This window comes from Macadamia integrifolia, unplaced genomic scaffold, assembly GCF_013358625.1.
Source record: "Macadamia integrifolia cultivar HAES 741 unplaced genomic scaffold, SCU_Mint_v3 scaffold1183, whole genome shotgun sequence".
Lineage (NCBI taxonomy): Eukaryota > Viridiplantae > Streptophyta > Magnoliopsida > Proteales > Proteaceae > Macadamia > Macadamia integrifolia.
Window position 1 is genome coordinate 134702 of NW_024868111.1, and position 21697 is coordinate 156398.

At 37.7% G+C, this 21697-nt stretch overlaps 2 protein-coding genes and 2 pseudogenes across 2 annotated transcripts; all 4 read left to right on the forward strand.

The window, feature by feature from the left end:
* Positions 1–1787: 1787 nt before the first annotated feature.
* On the forward strand, positions 1788–5203 carry LOC122063032 (annotated as a pseudogene).
* A 366-nt stretch (positions 5204–5569) lies between these two features.
* Positions 5570–10472, forward strand: LOC122063031 (L-type lectin-domain containing receptor kinase SIT2-like). The gene is given in 2 exon segments (XM_042626685.1): positions 5570–8323; positions 8326–10472. Coding segments are annotated over 2 exon segments (2034 nt in total). The 5' UTR covers positions 5570–8076; the 3' UTR covers positions 10113–10472.
* Positions 10473–12587: 2115 nt separating this feature from the next.
* Positions 12588–14822, forward strand: LOC122063021 (L-type lectin-domain containing receptor kinase IV.1-like). The gene has a single exon (XM_042626672.1). It carries the CDS (start codon positions 12644–12646, stop codon positions 14678–14680), a length of 2037 nt encoding a protein of 678 aa, XP_042482606.1. The 5' UTR covers positions 12588–12643; the 3' UTR covers positions 14681–14822.
* Positions 14823–15450: 628 nt separating this feature from the next.
* On the forward strand, positions 15451–17276 carry LOC122063034 (annotated as a pseudogene).
* The last annotated feature ends 4421 nt before the right edge of the window (positions 17277–21697 follow it).

Sequence of the window (21697 nt, forward strand, 5' to 3'; positions counted from 1 at the left end):
GATCCAATTGTATTTTGTGAATTAACACATTTTGTTTGGAGAAAAAATTATATTGCCTTTGGTTGTCAGAGTGAGCTAAGTTTGAGGTGCATTTTGATGTCGAAGAAGACAAGCATTACTCTTGTTGGTTTTACTCTACTTCATTTGATAGATCATGACAACACTTTTGTTCAATAAGGATACTCTCGAACTTGATGATGTTGTTTCTACTTTGTTGATGAATAAGACACAATGGAAAAGTTGCGGTGAGAGGAAGTCAAAGGACCATAGTGCTTTAATTATAGTTGATGGTTAGGGTTGAGACAAGTCAAATGAGAAACAAGAGTCTGTCAAGTATAAAGGTCACTTCAAGTAAAAAATTCACAAAATAACTGGTTATTATTGTGGAAATAAAAGTCATTTAATGACATAAAAGAGAGGACAGAAGGGTGAATGAAAATAAATCTTCTGATGCTACTATCTTTGAAGAGTTAGGGTGAAGTAGATTTTTATCTCATTGCTTCATCATGTATAGAAACTTCAGATTGGATTTTAGATTTAGATTTTTCATTTTATATGTGTTCAGTTAGGGAACAAATTTTCTTTTAGGAGTAAGAACTTAGGTAAGAATTTACTGTATATCATGTATCTGAATATCGTATGGTCAAATAGCAAACAATACTAAATGTAAGATTGTCAAGATTGGGATTAAATTCGTATGTTTGATGGGTTGTGCAAATTGTAATTGTATAGAATTAGTTATGTCTTTGTGGGGAAAACCCTAGACATAAGTTAAGGAGATTGTTTACCAGAAAAAATAATAATAATAATAATTCACATAGTAATGTGTAGAGTATAACAAGAGCTGCCTAACACAGGTGATGAGATTATACTGGGAAAAATCTTTCTTACTGGGAGGTCTGGAGCTGGAGTCTCATGGCTGTTGCCTCTGCCCTTGGCCTTTAAAACAAGAAATAATGAGAGGGAGAGTTGTCTTCTGATAGAATAATTAACGCAAGATGTCTTAAAATTCAAATGACTTTAGCGCCCACCTCCAATTCACGTAATACTACGGCATTGCCGATAGAGACTCGTCCAATACAATTAAAACAAGGTCTGATGATTTCATTGGAAAAAAAATATAAAAAAAGGTCCGAGAAGGAAATTTCCCCAACCCTTTGAGCCAATAATTAAAACACAAAATATGTCACCCAATGATTTTATAGACTATTTGACTGACCATGAGTTCTGCAACCACTACCTCTTAACTAGTGCATATAGCCGCCATAGTTAACCTGTCACGCCCCTCCACGTGGGTTTAGTGATTGGATTGTCTACTGACTTCTAGTACTTAATCAAATTGAACATTGTTTTATAATTTATTAGTTCCTCTCGTGAACAGAGCAAATCACCAATAAAATGGATTGAGCTATTGAGCTCTTAGGCTATGTTTGGTAGCCAAGAGAAGAAAAGAAAAGAAAATAAAGGAAAAAATAATCTAGAAAATAAAAAGAAAATAAAAAAAAAGAGAAGAAAAGAAATGAAATGATAAGAAAATAAAAAAATTATGTATGTTTGGTTATCAAGAAAAAGAAGAGAAGAAAAGAAAAAAAAATTCAAAAAATTTTGAATTTTAAGAGAGAGATAGACACATAGGAAGTCATTATTTTTTGTCTTATTATTTTTTCATATTTTTTCATATTTTCTCATGTTTTCTTGTGTTTTTGATAAGAAAATTTTTAGGGGAGCAAAAGAAAATTTCACAACTCCCAAGAAGAATTTTGAATTTGAAAAGGGGAATCTTTTATTAGGTGAAGACATACCAAGTGGAAAGAAAAAATTTTTCACCCAAAGTTTGTACTTTTTTCTTTTCTTTTATTTTCTTTTCTTGGCTACCAACCATAGCCTTAGAAGAGAAAACAGGAAATTAAGAGAGCAGTGCTAAGGAGCGTTGGAGAGGTTTGAGGAGGTTTTAAGGTTAGTTTCAGAATCCGGATGCCATGTTTTCTTTTTTCAAGCCAACTGTTTTGTTCCTCGTGAGATTTGAAGCAGCCTCACAAGGAGAAGTTGGTTTCATCTACAATGGCTTCAGATGAGCTAACGTGGGCTTGGACGGTATAGCTGAGATCACATCTAATGGCCTCCTCTTGCTGACCAACGCCACCAAGCAACAGAAGGGCCATGCCTTCTACAATAACCAGATTCGCTTCCTCAACCCATCCTCATCTGGTGGCACCTTTTCTCTCTCCTCTACTACTTTTGTCTTTGCCATCCTCTCCCGGTATCCCGATTTGAGTGGTCACGGGATAGCCTTTGTCATCGCACCCACCGAAGGCCTCGCTGGTGCTCTTCCAATCGAATAACTTGGTCTCTTCAACGAGTCCCACGTGGGCAATTCAACCACCCATGTAATCGCAGTCGAGCTCGACGCCATACAGAGCAAAGAGTTCTATGATATCAACGATAAACCAATGGATTGGACTCTGCTGGTTCTGTTCCGGCGTCCTATTTCGATAAGAATGGTCGTTCCGAGAATCTCACCCTCATCAGTGGCCAGTCCATGCAAGTCTGGGTGGACTACGATGGTGTACACAAGCAGCTTAACTTCACATTAGCTCCAATCTATGTTTCAAAACCAGCTATTACCCTTTTGTCTTTGCCTCTAGATCTTTCTTCGGTCATGCGGGTGTAGAAACGCAACCCTAAAACAATACAGAAGATAATGAAAAAACAAGAACAAACAATACACATAGATTTTACGAGGTTCGGCAAGGTTGTCTACGTCCCCTGTGAGATGAGATTCTGATTCACTATCAATGGAGAATAGGGTTACAACACTCATCATCACACTTCTCAGTATTGCTTGCATTACAAAGAAAGTAACACTCGCTACAAATATATAGCGAAAAACCTTAATTCGGAAAGTACACAATTGCTCTCAAATAAAAAATTTGAGCGGGGGCTGCGCTCCCCTACACCCCTTGCTGTGTAGGGGCCTCCTGCCCCCTTGCAAACCCCACGGCTAGCTAACCGGTTAACAGGACCACTGTCAGGCCTGTCGAGGCGCTGCACCAATACTCTCTGTGTTAAACTGTGACGAATACAAGACATCGTACACCAATAGCGGGAGACCATGTTCGTTGGATTCTCATCTTCTACTGGTTCCGTTCTCACATCCCACTGTGTGTTGGGATGGAGCTTCAAGCTGAATGGGCAAGCAGAAGAACTCAATCTCTCCCAACTTCCCAAGCTTCCACGAAGAGGACCCAAGAAGAAACCAGCCATACTGACCATCGGACTTCCTGTAATTGCCATTGCTTTAGTGTTTGTGACGTATTTGGTATTCAGGCTATGGTGAAACAGAGGAGAAAATTTGCTGAAGTACTTGAAGAATGGGAACTTGATTATGGACCTCATAGGTTCAAGTATAAAGATCTTTATGCAGCGACTAAGGGGTTTAGGCACAAGGAGGTCCTGGGTGTTGGCGGCTTTGGTAGGGTGTATAGAGGCGTATCATCCACCTCCAAAATCCAAGTTGCAGTGAAGAAAGTCTCCCATGAATAAATACAGGGAATGAGGGAATTTGTTGCTGAGATCGTTAGCATCGGTCAATTACGGCATCGGAACCTAGTAACGCTCTTGGGCTATTGCCAGCGTAAAGGAGAACTCCTTTTGGTATATGAGTTCATGCCTGATGGAAGTCTAGACAAGTTCCTCTTTGATCCATCAATGCCGGTGCTGAATTGGGGTCAGAGATTTCATGTTATTAGAGGTGTAGCATCTGCTCTGTTTTATCTACACCAAGAATGGGAGCAGGTTGTAATCACAGAGATGTTAAGTCCAGTAATGTTTTACTGGACGTGGAATTGAATAGAAAATTAGGAGATTTTGGACTTGCAAGATTGTATGACCATGGAGCTGATCCTCAAACAACACATGTGGTTGGAACGTTGGGTTATCTTGCACCAGAGCTTTCTAGAACCTGGAAGGCTCACCCGAGCACAGATGTGTTTGCTTTTGGGGCTTTTGTGTTGGAAGTTGCTTGTGGGAGGAGGCCAATAGAACCAAGAGCATCAGCAGAGGATCTGGTGTTGGTGGATAGAGTGTTCTCTTCCTGGAGCAGAGGGACAATTCTTGAGATAGTGGATCCAAAATTGGGAATTAATTATGTAGAGAAGGAAATAGAGTTGGTGTTGAAGCTTGGATTGCGTTGCCCTCATTGTGATCCAATAGCAAGGCCAACTATGAGACAAGTTGTGCAGTATTTGGAAGGAGAACTTCCTCTTACCAGATTTGTCGTCTCTTAGTCTAAGTTCGAGTGGCGGAACATTTGTAGATGGTGAAGGCTTTGATGATTTTGTCATGTCGTATCCTTCTTTGGGGAAGATAACTACTCCATCGGCATCAACAGTTTCAGAATCGCTACTTTATGGGGGACGCTGATTATCATCCTATTGGGTTTTGTTTTCCAGAGCGATACTATATATCTATCACCCCTTGTTTGTGATCATCCTCTTCGGATCATGTTTGTCTTATAAAGCATTAAAGCCATCAGGTAGAACATTAGCAATTATTTACTGTCGCTTACTAAGGACTAAAGTCTACACAAAAATGTATTCGAACTATCCCCTCCCTCTCCGAGTCTTGCTCTCATTCTCATCCCCCCTACTCTCTCAACTGCAACCCAGCCGCACAATGCTCTCCTGCCCCCTCCCCCTCACCTCACCTCACTCGAACCTACCCCCGTTATACACTCCTTACTACACATCCCGCCCCTACAATCTATCGACTCTCTTCCCAAGCCCCTCATCTTCTAAAGATGAAGTATATTGATCGAAATCACCGGAAATCTTGTTCGCGGGTTTGTAACTAGTGGTTGAGGGTAGAGGGGGTAACCCTTTTGGCCTTACGGATTCTAGAACCAGAACTCATTCGTAAATTCTTGCCAAGGTTCCCCAACCTAAATCTTCATCAAACGCAGAGGTTTCTTGATCGAGTTCGAGGAATTGGATCCAAACGATGTTGTGGCGATGATGGTGTCTGTGCGGGGATTCGTTCCTTCTTGAGCCATAAATTGTTCTTGTGTTGGCTTTTCCTTTTCAGGAGTGGGGGCTCGGTCAGAAGAGGAGTTTGGAGAGAGAGAGAGAGAGAGATTTCAGGAGCAGGATAATGTAGCACGGGTGTGGCGGAGTGTGTAACAGGCGTGGCCTCAAGTTATCAAGGGGCAGGGGATCATGGTGGGACTGAGTTGCAGGGAGGGAGGGGGTTGGTTCGCAGAATGGGTAGGGGAGGGTGGGGTGGTAAGGGAAACTCGGGAGAGAGTGATCAGCTTGGCAAAGGAATTGGTCTTCAGTCTTCACTTAAGAGCCCGTTTGGTATCGTTTCTGTTCCAGAAACGTCATTTCGTGTCAAAAACGAAAATTTCAGTTTATGTGTTAAAATGCAGTTTTTAAACAAAAAAATTGTGTTTCAAAATTTCAGATTTTTATCGGGAATGATATATATATATATTTTTTTTTTGTAAAATAGAATGAAACTGGGAAGACGGAACCCCAATCTCGTTTTTTCAGTTTTTTTTTTTTTTTTTCGTTTTTTCGTTCCAATAAAACGAAAAAAACTCAAAAAACGTTTTTTTAGAACGATACCAAACGGAGCCTTAGACTGATAGACTAGGATGGGTAACCAAAACTCGGTTGCAGGATTTGCATGGTGGGTGGTGGTGAATGTGGATCGCTGCATTCCATGAAATAAAAAAATAAATAAAAAATAAAAAGGAAAAGGAAAAGGAAAAATGAAGATTGAATGATTAGAATAATAAAATAAGAAATATTAAAAAATAAGGTGACGGTTATTGTGGGTCCACGAAGAAGAAGAAATATTAAAAAAAAAAAAAGAAGGTTGAATGATAAGAATAATTAAAAAATTGAGGTGATATAAATTTTTTTATTCAACTTTTGGAAAAATTAGAAAACATCAATTAAGATCTAACTTAAAAACTTAGCCATTAGGTAGAGATAGACCTATGTTACCACACATTCAAATCCTAATTAATCGAAGTAGAACTATAACTCTATAACACCCAATATTTTAACATACCATACTCTTTTTCTCACGAAAATGAGAGGTTACTAAGCCTTTCATGATGGACATGGTTTCTCATTTGATGGTGGATTTCCTTGAAACCAATTGCAGTATTGCAACTCTGCAAGGTTGGCTGAGAATATAGCATGCAAAACTCCGTCAACCTCCTCTATAAGTACACCACCATTCAACTACAAATGCTAAGACAGGTAAAGTCTGTCCACTATGTCTCATACACATCACAGTATGCATATGGTGGTTGGCTGTAGGAGGGTGTCAATTGGTCAATTCAGATCGAGCCTATTTAGTCCCACCACTTTAAGACCCCACAACTGTGACTGCACTACTGTTTTAACTAATTGAATGGTCCTTATAGGCCGAACATTGACCAACTTATAATCTTCGGATGAGGGTGTTGGGGAGGCAGGAAAGGGGGCACACTCAGTGCAGGGTTGAAAATGTTAAGAAAAAAAAAAAGAAGAGAAAGGGAGTTGATGATGAACCGGTGGTTAATAGTTGAAAAAGGGATAATTTGGGTTGATATGGGAGCTTGCCTTATTCATGCAGTTTCATAAGTAAAGCTTTAGCCTTGATTAAAGATCTAACCAGGGAATTTTAAATAAGTTGTGCATCTAATTGGTTTTAAGGTTAATTTTCTTTAAAAAAAAGTACAGTTCCTAGCATTGGTCCTCATTTGGGCATTATTTTTGTTTGTAGGAGGAAAGGAGATATAAAAGTTTAAATGTAAGGAGTATCAAACCAAGTTTAAGGTAGGGAAGTTTTAGTAAATATAGGCTAAATGTAGGGGAGTTTTATTGTCATTTGCTGCAACCAACAATGTAGCATTGTCTAAGAGTATTAAATGGTTTGGTTTGGAATTGGTGCAAGATTTTTTAGGTAAAATCAAAATTGAACTATTTAATAAATGATTTCAGATGATGAAATTGAAACCATTTATAAACCATGATTTTCTAATTTTCTTATCCAAAGGGTTTCTTTACTTATAAATATGTTATTGAATTGGATATTAGCTAAATATTGAATGTTATATGTTTTCTTTTCATTGTTGTTTAATGTAAACTTAATTTTTTTAATAAAATATATATAAACTTAAAATTGAATTACTTAAACTTTTACTATGTATATATTAATTGGTGTAATAGTTTATTTAAACAGTTTATTATCAGTTTAAATGATTTCGTTCAATCTAAACTGTTTAGCTAGAGGGTCCCATTTTTTAAATCAAAATCGAACTGTTTATTTAACAGTTTTGACATAAATGATTCTAGTTTGGTTTTGACACCCTTAGTCTTGTCCATGGTTGCATACAAAACCCTCTTCTCCATATAAAATGCACTTCTCAGATGCATTCGAAAAAAATATACGAGAATATCAACATTTAAATTATATATTAGAAGGTCAACTCTTTTTTTCTTTTTGTTCTTTCCTTCTTCAATTTTTTCTTTTTTTTTTTTTCTTCAAGGGGAGTGCAGCCCCTTAAAATTTGACGTACTAAAACCCTCTTCTATTGTAGTGCAACCAACTACCGTCGTTTTTAATATTAAAATAAGAGTTCCTTTGTTTTTTGTGTACTAATGAAGAAGGAAAGATATTATATATTAAATAAATGGGATAATATAAATTTACAGAGGATTGCAGACGCAAGAACACATGACCTGAGGCATCTCTATCTAGAAGTACTTGGAGTTCACCTAGGGATGTTTTCTAGAGGAATGAAAGCTTCAATTATTTCTGATTGGCTCCTAAACAAATAGTCTACGGCTTTGTTTATTAGTTTGTTTGCACACAAATTTGAAAGACACCTCAACTAACTTGTTAGCCAGTAAGTGAATCTGTTACAAATGCCAAAGAGCATCTCCACTCCCAAGTTCTTAATACTATAAAACCAATATTGAATAAGTCTTCAGTAATAATAGGACCCTCTTATTTTAATATTAATTCGTCTCATAAACAGAACAGAGGTCCAAGAAGAAAAGAAAAACGGAACAGGAAGCCATGTTTTCCGTTTTCAAGCTTACGGTCTTGTTCCTCCTGGTGAGAAATATTAATGGAGTAGCTTCACAGGGAGAAGAAGTTGATTTCACCTACCATGGCTTCACAGGAGCTAACGTGAACCTTGACGGCACAGCCGAAATCACATCCAATGGCCTCCTTATGCTGAGCAACGACACCTGCAGGCAATTGAAGGCCCATGCCTTGCACGATAATCCAATTCGCTTCCTCTACCCATCATCCTCCTCTGCTATCTATTCTCTACCACTTTTGTCATTGCTATCCTCCCCCAGTATCCTGATTTGGGAGGTCATGGAATCACTTTTGTCATTGCACCCAAAAGAGGCCTTCCTGGTGCTGGTCCAAGCCAATATCTTGGCCTTTTCAACGAGACCAACAATGGAAATTCAACAAATCATGTATTCGCAGTCGAGCTTGATACGATACAGAACACTGAGTTCAAAGATATCGACGACAACCATGTCGGTATCGATATCAATGGATTGATATCTAAAGCTTCTGCTCGGGCCGCCTATTTCAATAACAAAACCGGTCGGTTCCAGAACCTCACCCTCATCAGTGGTGAATCCATCCAAGTCTGGGTGGATTACGATGGTGTACACAAGCAGGTAAGCGTCACATTAGCTCCGATTAATGTTCCTAAACCAGATGTTCCCCTCTTGACAGAGTCTGATCTCGATCTTACTCCGGTCATGGAAGAGTCCATGTTCGTGGGTTTCTCATCCTCTACTGGTTCTATTCTCACATCCCACTATGTGTTGGGATGGAGCTTCAAGCTGAATGGGCAAGCAAAAGAACTTGATATCTCCCAGCTTCCCAAACTTCCCCACAAAAGAAGGAAACCAGCTATTATGACAATCGGGCTTCCTGTAATTGCCTCTGCTTTATTGTTAGCGATGGTCGTTGGCTTGCTGATTATGGTGAGAAGGAAGATTAAATATGCAGAAGTTCTTGAAGAATGGGAACTCAATTATGGGCCTCATAGATTCAAGTATAAAGATCTCTACTTGGCAACTGATGGGTTTAAGCAGAAGGAGTTCCTGGGTAGTGGCGGCTTTGGTAGTGTGTATAGAGGTGTATTACCCATATCCAAAATCGAAGTTGCAGTGAAGAAGATCTCCCATGATTCTAAACAAGGGATGAAGGAATTTGTTGCTGAAATTGTTAGTCTCGGTCAATTACGACATCGGAACTTAGTAACACTGTTGGGGTATTGCCGGCGTAAAGGGGAACTTATTTTGGTATATGAGTTCATGCCCAATGGAAGTCTAGACAAGTTCCTCTTCGATCCATCAATGCCGGTGTTGAATTGGGTTCAGAGGTTTCGAATTATTAGAGGTGTAGCATCTGCACTATTTTATCTACATGAAGAATGGGAACAGGTTGTGCTTCACAGAGATGTTAAGTCCAGCAATGTTCTTTTGGATGGAGAAATGAATGGAAGATTAGGAGATTTTGGACTTGCGAAATTGTATGACCGTGGTACTGGCCCTCAAACAACACAAGTGGTTGGGACGATGGGTTATCTTGCTCCAGAGATTGCAAGAACTGGGTTGCCCAACCCAAGCACAGATGTGTTTGGATTTGGGGCTTTTATGTTGGAAGTTGTTTGTGGGAGGAGGCCAATAGAGCCAAGCGCATCGGTGGAGGAAAAGATATTGGTGGATTGGGTATTCTCTTGCAAGAGAAAAGGGACAATTCTTGAGACAATGGATCCAGACATGGAGATCAATTACGAAGAGATAAAGGACATGGAGCTGGTGTTGAATCTAGGATTGTTTTGTTCTCATTGTGATCCAACAGCAAGGCCAACTATGAGACAGATTGTGCAGTATTTGGAGGGAGAGCTTCCTCTACCGGATCTGTCATCTCTTTGCCTGACTGCTGGTGGTGTAACATCCTTGGATGATCCAGGCTTTGGTGAGGAGGATTTGAACATGTATCCTTCTTATTCTTCTCAGAATAAGATTTCATCATCACTAGAAGTTTCAGTATCGGTACTCTCTGGAGGACGTTGATTCTCAGAGTTTGGATCACATTCACATACAAGAATCATTTTTGCATGCCTATGATCGAAACATAGACTTCACTCAATTTCTCTCTCAATAGCATAGGCTGTTGGACTTAATGAAGTCCATGTATCATCACATGGTATACAAGAATGGTTCTCGTATGTGAACGTGATTTGATCCCTTGATTTCCCACCCTTGTGGGTGTTTTTGTAGTCAATCATTTTTGTTCCAGTTGTGATTCTCTTCAGTAATGTTATATCTTATAAAGCCATTTACTTGGGACTGTACTTATTAATCTTGTATAAATTCCCTGTGAGACCTTGTATGTATAAAAATTTCTCTAAGGAATAAACTCATTGTTACTAACTTGAAAATTCCAAACCCTTTTGTAAGCAGGGATTTCCCTTTAAAAAAAAAAAAAATCATTGTCTAAAAATTTCCTATGAATCATGAGTTGTAAAACTTAAACTATTAGGCTGAAGGCAAACAAGCATAAAAGACAAAATGGAATTATTTTTGAATCTGAACACCCCTCACATGTAGATAGAATGAGATGATATTATACACATTGAAGGAATCATGAGAAATGTCTACGCTAACATAGACTACCACATTAAATTCCAACCTAAAAACCAAGAATGATTATAATTTAAATTTGGGAAAAACTTCCCACAAACAGAATGCAATGTCTTTCTCACATAAGTTTTTTTTTTTGCTCCTCCCTTTAAATATTAAACCCTATGTGTATATTTTTTATTTTTTTTTTCAAAACAACATTTGATGTGTCCACATCGTTAATGTAGGAACCCTATCCCTTTTAATTTTAATTTTAATTTTAATTTTCACTGTGAAGTTTGTTTGTTTATTTGTTTTTTTTTTTCCTCAAAAAATAAGGTACCTTGTGAAGGAGAGTATAATTAGGAATAAAGAGGTCCAAAACATAGTTTAGGGATGGGTAGCGGGTCATAGGAATCACCTGGGTCGGATTTGTATTAGGGACATGGTTTTAGTGCATGGTATTGAAACAAGTATCGTCTATCTCAAAAATATCCGTATCAGTTTGCCTGTATCAAATAGAGATACCCTTGATTATTATTATTATTATTATTATTATTATTATTATTAATTTTATTTTTTTTTATTATCCTTAGTCTATACTTTTCAACCAATATGGTATCGATTAAGTATTGAAATCTAAGATATGTACACCATGGAGGACAACATCAGTGTCTGCATTGATATCTTTAGGTAGAGAATGTTTTCACAACAATTTTTATGAGGACGATATTATCAAGCTCCAACGAAATCAATTGGTATTAATTAAGCTTCAATCCTTTATTCTCTTTCTCTCTCTCATTCTCTCTTTTCCGGGACCTATCTCTGTTGGGTGTTGATTTGATTTGGCCAATTATATTTGCTATGAGGATGCCACGATGAGGTGAGCAAGTATATGGAAACCTGCGTTTCATGAATCAGAAATCGGTTCCGTGAATCGTCTGATTTTGGGTCGGAATAGGTGGTCACATATCTGATTTCTTATGATTCGACAAGGCTGATTTCTGAAAAAAACCACTTTCCCAAATTGATATTCTGTTTTGTTTTGTTTTGTTTTTGTTTTTTTTGTTTTTCCCTATGATCTATTTCGATCGATTCCGTTTCTTTAAATCTTGATACAAATAAGGATTTAGTTTATGGTATTTGGACCCATATCAAACAAAGCTTTATTTGGGGGGTTTTGGTTGGCCTCATATTTTCAATCATTACAGTTGGCTGGATCAACTTTGCAATACAGACAAATATGAAGAAGAATACAATCAGCGAAAATGCAAAAGAGAAGAGCAAAGATTAAAGCATATTATATGGTCAACCACAAATTCATAAAATGAAGGTAGCTACTTAGTTAAAAATGAGGCTATGACCGCGTTATGGAACATCCTTTTTCTTTATAAAAAATAAAAAAATATAAAAAAATAAGATTTTTTTTTTTAAGAGCTTTTAGCATTCCTTTCGCTCATTAAAAACAGATTTTTCTTTTTATAATAATAGATTTTTTTTTTTTTTTTTGAGATGTCACACTGGGACTTGCGTGGCCAAACTTAGACCTTAGAATGGTAGGATACGAGGAGTACGGACACAAAATATTTCTAACATTCTCACTTGTTAGCAGCCCCACTCATCTATGGATTTACCATCGAAAACTGTCACTGCCACTCCACTGCCACTGCCACTGCCACTGCCAGTGACTTCTAATTCCTTCCGTTAGTACTACGGGATTACCCTCCTCCACTTGCATCAATTCTATCAATTTGGAAATGGGTATTGAATGGCCGCCATGACTGACTTCTCTGCAGCGGTAGTTGAGTCATTCAATAGTTGACCGTGTCTCTAGACTATCAACTCGGTCTGTAGGTAGCTAGGTTGACATGTCAAATTGCACATATTTGATTAGTCTACTTCGTTTCATGAACAGAACAAAGGACCAAGAGGGTAAAGGAAACAGAGGCCATGAGGGTTTGAGGTTCCATAATCTGGAAGCCATGTTTTTCGTTTTGAAGCTAACGGTTTTTTTCCTCGTCGTGAGTAATATTGGAGTAACCACACAGGGAAAAGATGTTGATTTCACCTGCTATGGATTCGGAGGAGCTAAGTTGAGCCTAGATGGCATAGCCCAAATCACATCCAATGGCCTTCTCCGCCTGACCACCGACACCAAGCAAACGATAGGTCATGCCTTCTACACTAACCCGATTCACTTCCTTAACCACTCATCAACCGGTAGCACCTCTGTTCTCTCCTTCTCGACCACTTTTGTCTTTGCCATCCTCTCTCAGTATTCTGATTTGAGCGGTCACGGGATGGCCTTTGTCATCGCACCCACAAGAGGCCTTCCTGGTGCTTTTGCAAGTGACTATCTTGGCCTCTTCAACTACACAGACAATGGCAAATTAACAAATCATGTGTTCTCAGTCGAGCTCGACACCGTACGGAGTGCATTGTTCAATGATATCAACGACAACCACGTCGGTATCGATATGAACGGATTACAGTCTGTTGCTTCTACTCCGGCGTATTATTTCGAAAACATCGGTCGGCCGGTGAATCTCACCCTTGTCAGTGGCCAGGCCATGCGAGTCTGGGTGGATTACGATGGTGTACACAAGCATCTCAATGTCACATTAGCTCCAATCAATGTTTCTAAACCGGCTCTTCCTCTCTTGTCAAAGCTTCTCGATCTTTCTCCGATCATGGAAGAGTCCATGTTCGTGGGTTTCTCAGCCTCTACTGGTTCTGTTCCCACATCCCACTATGTGTTGGGATGGAGCTTCAAGCTGAACGGGAAAGCAAAAGAACTCGATATCTCCCAGCTGCCCAAACTTCCCCACAAAAGAAGGAAACCAGCCATTCTGACCATCTGGCTTCCTATAATTGCCTCTGCTTTATTGTTAGTGATAGTCGTTGGCACTCTGATTATGGTGAGAAGGAAGGTTAAATATGAAGAAGTTCTTGAGGATTGGGAACTCGATTATGGGCCTCATAGATTCAAGTATAAAGATCTCTACATGGCGACTGAGGGGTTTAAGCACAATGAGCTCGTGGGTATTGGAGGATTTGGTAAGGTGTATAGAGGTGTATTACCCATTTCCAAAATTGAAGTTGCAGTGAAGAAAATCTCTCATGACTCAAAGCAAGGGATGAAGGAATTTGTTGCTGAAATCGTTAGCGTCGGTCAATTACGGCATCGGAACTTAGTACCCCTCTTGGGGTATTGCCGGCGTAAAGGGGAACTCCTTTTGGTATATGAATTCATGCCCAATGGAAGCCTAGACAAGTTTCTATTTGATTCATCAATGCCGAAGCTGAATTGGGTTCAGAGGTTTCGGATTATTCGAGGTGTAGCATCTGCACTATTTTATCTTCATGAAGAATGTGATCAGGTTGTGCTTCATAGAGACGTTAAGTCCGCTAATGTTCTATTGGATGGAGAAATGAATGGAAGATTGGGAGATTTTGGACTTGCTAAATTGCATGACCGTGGAACTGATCCTCAAATAACACAAGTGGTTGGGACGATGGGTTATCTTGCACCAGAACTTTCAAGAACTGGTTTGCCCAACCCAAGTACTGATGTGTTTGGATTTGGGGCTTTTACATTGGAAGTTATTTGTGGGAGAAGGCCAATAGATCCAAGAGCATCATCGGCAGAGGAACAGATATTAGTGGACTGGGTGTTCTCTTGCAAGAGAAAAGGGACAATTCTTGAGACAGTGGATCCAAACATGGGGATTAAGTATGCAGAGATGAATGAAATGGAGCTGGTGTTAAATCTTGGATTGCTTTGCTCTCATTGTGATCCAACAGAAAGGCCAACTATGAGACAAGTTGTGCAGTATTTGGAGGGAGAACTTCCTCTACCTGATCTCTCATCCCTTGGTTTGTTAGCCAGTGGCATGACATCTGCGGATCGCGAAGGCTTCTTGGAGGTTCTGAACTTGTCGTATCCTTCTTCTACTCAGAAGAAGAAAACTCTATCATCACCACTTGTTTCAGGATTGGTACTCTCTGGAGGACGCTGATTCTCACCCTACCAATACTGGGCTTTGTTTCATAAATACCATCACTTTTGATTGTGATACTTTTCCAATAATGTTTATCTTATAAAGCTATTTACTTGGGACTGGACTCATTATAATTTAGGAATAAACTCATTTTAAGTAGCTGGAAAATCCCAATCCCCTTGTAAGCTGGGATTCCGTTAAGTCCTTTCTTTTATCTTTTCTATTTCTTTTCTATCCCTTTGGGTTGTTGATTATTGATGTATATATTTATGTTGTCCTTCCCTAATAATTCAATAATTCGAGCTTTTTTAATTGCATGATGGATGGGTTTGTAGGTGTTCAAAAAACTTAATTATTCTCTACATGATCATTCTCTCTCAAATTTTGCTCTTTCTTTGAAACAAGTTAGCAGCATGAAGTCTTTAGTGATTGTAGTTTATCTGATACTTGTGTAAGATCAAAAGTCCCATTGCTAGAACAGGCAGCACGAAGGAATCTAAAAGCTATAAATGGATCTACGAGAATTTATTTTTCTCGTCCTCCTGAAAGTTGATTTGTGAAGTTGGTATGATCCCTATCCCAAAAAAAAAAAAAAAATTGGTATGGTCCGTAGTGGTTTTTGTCATTTTCTTGTCCCTTTTTATGGTGTATGAATTTTTTTTGTGCTTATATATCATCTCAATGCTGAAAATTGTGTTGAATGTATTTTTTTATTTATTTTTTTTAATATTCTTAAGATCTATTTTGACTAATCAAATTGCACATATTTGATTAGTCTACTTCGTCTCATGAACAAAACAAAGGACCAAGAGGATAAAGGAACCAGAAGCCATGAGGGTTTGAGGTTCCATAATCCGAAAGCCATGTTTTACTTTGTGAAGCTTACGGTTTTGTTCCTCGTCGTGAGTAAACAGGGAGAAGATGCTGATTTCAGCTACCATGGATTTAGAGGAGCTAAGTTGATCCTGGATGGCATATCCCAAATCACATCCAATGGCCTCCTCAAGCTGACCAACACCACCAAGCAAACGATAGGTCATGCCTTCTACACTACCCCGATTCACTTCCTCAACCACTCATCAACCGGTAGCACCTCTGCTTTCTCCTTCTCGACCACTTTTGTCTTCGCCATCCTCCCTCAGTATTCTGGTTTGGGCGGTCACGGGTTCGCCTTTGTCATCGCACCCACAAGAGGACTCCCTGATGGTGGTACAAGCCAATATCTTGGCCTCTTCAACGTCCTCAACAATGGCAATTCAACGAGTCATGTATTCGCAGTAGAGTTCGATATCATAGAGAACAAAGAGTTCCATGATATCGACAATAACCACGTCGGTATAGATGTCAATGGATTACACTCTATTGGTTCTGCTTCAGCATTCTATTTCGATAGTAAGAACGGTCGGCGTGCGGAAGAATCTAACCCTCCTCAGTGGAAAATCCATGAAAGTCTGGGTGGATTATGATGGTGTACACAATAGCTAAACGTCACATTAGCTCCAATCAAAGTTTCTAAACCGGAAATTCCCCTCTTGTGAAAGTCTGATCACGATCTTTCTCCTGTAATGGAAGAGTCCATGTTGGTTGGTTTCTCATCCTCGCTTGGTTCCATTCCCACATCCCACTATGTGTTGGGATGGAGCTTCAAGCCAAACGGGAAAGCAAACGAACTCGATATCTCTCTCCTTCCCAAACTTCCCAAAAAAGGGAAGAAACCAGCTATTCTGACCATCGGGCTTCCTGTAATTGTCTCTGCTTTGGTATCAGCCATTGTCTTTGGTACACTGATTATGGTGAAAAGGAAGATTAAATATGCAGAGGTGCTTGAAGATTGGGAACTCGATTATGGACCTCATAGATTCAAGTATAAAGATCTCTACTTGGCAACTGGATGGGTTTAAGCACAATGAGCTCTTGGGTGTTGGCGAGTTTGGTAGGGTGTATAGAGGTGTATTACCCATTTCCAAAATCGAAGTTGCAATGAAGAAGATCTCACATGACTCGAAGCAAGGGATGAAAGAATTTGTTGCTGAAATCGTTAGCGTAGGTCAATTACGGCATCGGAACTTAGTAACACTCTTGGGGTATTGGCCGCGTAAGGGGGAACTCCTTTTGGTATATGAATTCATGCCCAACGGGAAGTCTAGATAAGTTCCTCTTTGATCCATCTACGCCAACGCTGAATTGGGTTCAGAGGTTTCGGATTATTCGAGGTGTAGCATCTGCACTGTTTATCTCCATGAGGAATGGGAGTAGGTTGTGCTTCACAGAGACGTTAAGTCCAGTAATGTTCTATTGGATGGAGAAATGAATGGAAGATTAGGAGATTTTGGACTGGCGAAATTGTATGACCATGGAACCGACTCTCAAAACAACACAAGTGGTTGGGACGATGGGTTATCTTGCACCAGAGCTTTCAGGAACTGGTTTGCCCAACCCAAGTACTGATGTGTTTGGATTTGGGGCTTTTACATTGGAAATTGTTTGTGGCAGAAGGCCAATAGAGCCAAGAGCATCATCGGCAGAGGAACGGATATTGGTGGATTGGGTTTTCTCTTGCAAACAATTCTTGACACAGTGGATCCAAAAATGGGGATTAATTACACTGAGATGAAAGAAATGGACTTGGATTGCTTTGTTCTCATTTAGATCCAACAGTAAGGCCAACTATGAGACAAGTTATACAGTATTTGGAGGGAGAACTTCCTCCACCGGATCTGCCACCTCTTAGTTTGTCTGTCAATGGCCTATCTGTGGATCGCGAAGGCTTTGAGGAGATTTTGAACATGTCGTATCCTTCTTCTCAGGAGAAGAAAATTCTATCATCACCACTGGCTTCAGGATCTATACTCTCTGGAGGACGTTGATTCTCCCCCCTATATAATTCTGGATTTTGTTGTAGTTAATTGTTTTTGTTCCTTAAATAACATAATTTTTTTTGTGATTCTCTTCCAATGATGTTTATCTTATAAAACCATTTATCATTGTAACCTTGTGTTGATGTATACATTGATGCTATACATTGCCGTTGTCCTTCCCTAATAGTTCAAACTTTTAGGTGAAACGATAACATGCATGATATTAGAATAGAGGTCAAGTGTTGATGACTTAATGTAGGGGATGTCAAAACCTAACTCGAATCGATAAAATCGATCGAAACTGGCAGATAAAACCCAAACCAAACCAAATCAAACCAATCCTTATCGGATAGGATTTGGATTGAAGTATGTTGGGACCGGCTGAAAACTGGTCCAAATCTAACCGACCAATAATCAAACCGAATAAAACCGATAAAAAAAATTAATGATTATGAGATTATAAATTGGTGAATTGACTATCCATTTTTTACAATATTAGTGAGAATTTTTTTTTTATTATTATTATTATAAGGGGAATTGTTACAAATCATTGAATATTAGGTTATGAGTAGAGAAATTGATTTGTAAATTATGATAATGCTTCCATTAATTTCCTTGTTCACTATACAAAACTAGTTAAACAGTTAAATGAATGATTGGATAATATGGTTCATTTTGTGATTTTAATATTAATTATCTTTTTAGTAATTTGTTATTCATTGGTTTCAATATTAGTTATCTTTCCCTTACAATGATAAAACCATGATTTAATCATAAATTTAAAGTGTTGATTTTTTCATCAAATCTTATCATTATAAGTTATGAATGTAAGATTTCATTATGGATCAAGTCCAACAATAAATCGATCTAAATCGGTATTAGCCTGATATTGAAAAACAAAAATAAACCGAAATCAATATTAGAGCAGTTCGAGCTTTTAGGTGAAATAGTAATAAATAACTTTTATAATTCCTTTGAAATCCCAAGAATAAACTCATTGTAACTAACTGCAAAATCCCAATGCGTTTTTGACGTATATCTTTCGGCCTTGTGGAATATAGAATCTTACCATTCACCAAAAAGATAAAAACTGTCGTTCACTCGGGACTGGACCACTCCAATTATTATGAATCTAAGGATAAAAAAGTAATAAAATTCGAAAAACATGCAATTTAGTCATCAAAGAAGGGCCTAGTTTGGGTGAAGAGGACATGTAATTATGAGGGTAGATTTTTCGTCGGTGAAGACTGAAGAGTTCTGCTGGCCGTAGAGGAAAACTTTCTTCGTCAAAGAAAGAATGTATTCGAAACATGGCTAGATGCATAGAACCATTGAAGAAAAGAACCTTCCTAGGCCTATAGACCTTTCTTCATATTAAAACTTGACCCCTAACTTGGCTAGGGACTCGTTTTTCCTTAACCATGGAAGAAGCAAGGTCTTAGTACAATTCTGGATTCCCATTCTGTAAGTGCACAAACGTCTAGAGTTGAATTTTAAGCACCTAATAACCTTTGATCAGTAATATTAGCTTTTGCAAATCTATTCTTTTAACACTTAGGGCCTTCCTTCTTTTTCTTTTTTTTTTCTCAAATAAAACTACACTGGAAGGGGAAAAAAAACGAAGGCCTCATCTTTAATTAAACTCAAGATTTAATCTTCAACTTGTGGGAAAGCCACGAAATACTACTCTTGAGTCTTAAGCAATATATATATATATATATATCATTGAAGCCTCCTAAGGTCTAGATCTCCATTATTTTTAAGTTTTTTTGTAAGTGTTTATAAACCAAATGATTTCAACATGATGGGTTTAGTGGATAGATGTTGACTTATGAGCTTGATTGAACAAAACCTAATACAAAGATGGTCTCTTATATGTGTAATGGGCTTCCAATTAAACACCTCAAAGTGGATTGTGTTATGTGGGTCTAATGAAAAATGAGCCCATCATGAGAGACGCATAAGTTGTTTCGTCTAACAAGATTATGTGTTATTGAAACAAAAAAGAAATTTTTCATAAATTAATTAGAATTTATTGATCAGTTAGTGGCAAGGATTTAGTTCTCAAGTATTAGATCGGTTTCTGTCTCTGGTGATACAATTAAGGAACTTATTATAGACTTCCCTTCTTACATACCTTCAGTCGTGTCACGTGTGTAGTTGTGGAAATTAAACTATAGTGACAACAAAAGAATGGAGTATATGGAATGGAAAATGTGGATCAGGTTCTCGTACATTTTTGTACAATCTTAATCCACACACCTGGAATCCAGCTGGAATGTACAACAGGGCTGGATTCCATGTGTATGAGAATTTGAACCAAACTCGGAAAATTTTAACGTCACAAAAGTAGAAGAAAGAAAACGCTATCTCTATACATATGTTCACCTGAACATACATGTATGGATTCACATTAAAATACCGATATATAACAGTAATAATATTTTATCTCTACAAATTATTTATTTGTAACAGCAGTAATTTATTATCTCCACGTAATATGGTATACTTCAACTATATAGCAACAGTAGTATTTTATAGCATGAAAAGTTACTGCCACTATATCCTCCTCTTCTTTTTTTGGTAGAACACTATATCCTCCTCCCAACCGACGCAGAAGCGCTCTTTTCTCAGAGTGGGCTGGGCTAGGGTGGGTTGAGGTAAACCCACCTAAGTGCACGCCTACCACTGGTAATATATGTAGTTTTTTCATTTATTATTGCTCCAAGGACCAAATATTCCTACTCTCTTTTTTTCCCTTAATTTATTATTATTATTTTTTTTAAAAGTAGAATTTCCATTAATTTATTACAAAGTAAATTCTTTTGTTTGAGAGAAAATTATATGTATTGAAATAAAAAGATTTTATTGATAAAAAGAATTGCAATACCAACAATAATTTAATTTAATTTTTTTTTTTTGGGTGCAATAATCATTTCATTAATCCCTTGTTGTAGCAATAGATTGAATTTTTAAGTTCATTTGATAGATAGAACACATTCTGTTTAACCTTGGGATATATATCATTGATCCAATAGTGAGTTCCACCAAACTTGCATTCCACATGATTTAAAAATTTGGAATTTGAAAGAAAAAAAAAAAGGGGATTTCAAAGGGTTGTGAATTTGTGATACACATTTAGGTGTTGGGTTTCTATCATGCCATCGTTTGGAGTCCTTTCATCATATCTTGAATAACTACCACACTGCAATTTGGATAGGGCCCAAAATCAGTAGCAACGTTATTTATGACATTTAAAAGAAATTTTTGAAAAGTTGAGAGAAGTGAACTCAAAAGGAAAGCAATAAGAATTAATGAAAAAAAAAAAATTCCTATATATGGTGCATTATACAACCGAGATAGGTTACAAAATTTGATGGATCAAGAGGAATTAAATATACCTAGTGTTATGCCGAAAAGTGGCTTTCAAGTGAATGCATGAATGGAAACATCTTTGTAAACTATTATTTGAATTTGTTTTGAAAAACATTTTATTGAAAGTGGTATTAGAAAAACACAATAATTCAATTTAATTAGTCACATATTCTCTCACAATGGATTTTAAATTCTATTGGAAAAATTGTTTCCTATCCAGGAGCATACATTATGCCGGCAGAAAATACCCACTCACAACTCCCTTGATATATTTAAAGGGAGTAAGAAGGTCAATACACAAGGCAAGGAAAGAAGTAGACAGAGATGTCCATGGACATTCAACATGCTTTTAGACGAAAAACATTATCACATTCTACTTGTATAAGGAAAATAAGAGAGAGGTGGATTCGATTTATGAAATATATATTTTTTTTCTTCTTTTGAATCATTATTTAGTTGTGGCCATTATAATAAAGGAAAAAGTTGATATTGAAAATTGATCTATAATATACTACAATAAAAGGGAAACATCACATGGTGTGAAAGGTCAAGCTGGTTTTTTTTTAACACCAAGATCGTATTCTTTCAGTTAAGTATCAAAGTAGTTGAAATAGTTTGATTTTGTGAGATTTTTTTGTGATTCTACAAGCAATAATGTAGCCTTGATGCATTAAAGAGAGAGAGAGAGAGAGAGAGAGAGAATATCACTATTTTAAATTATATTTAAAGATCAAATTAATACTTATTTTCTTACCCCCCAAATATATATATAAATATATATATATATATTTAATGGTGTTTA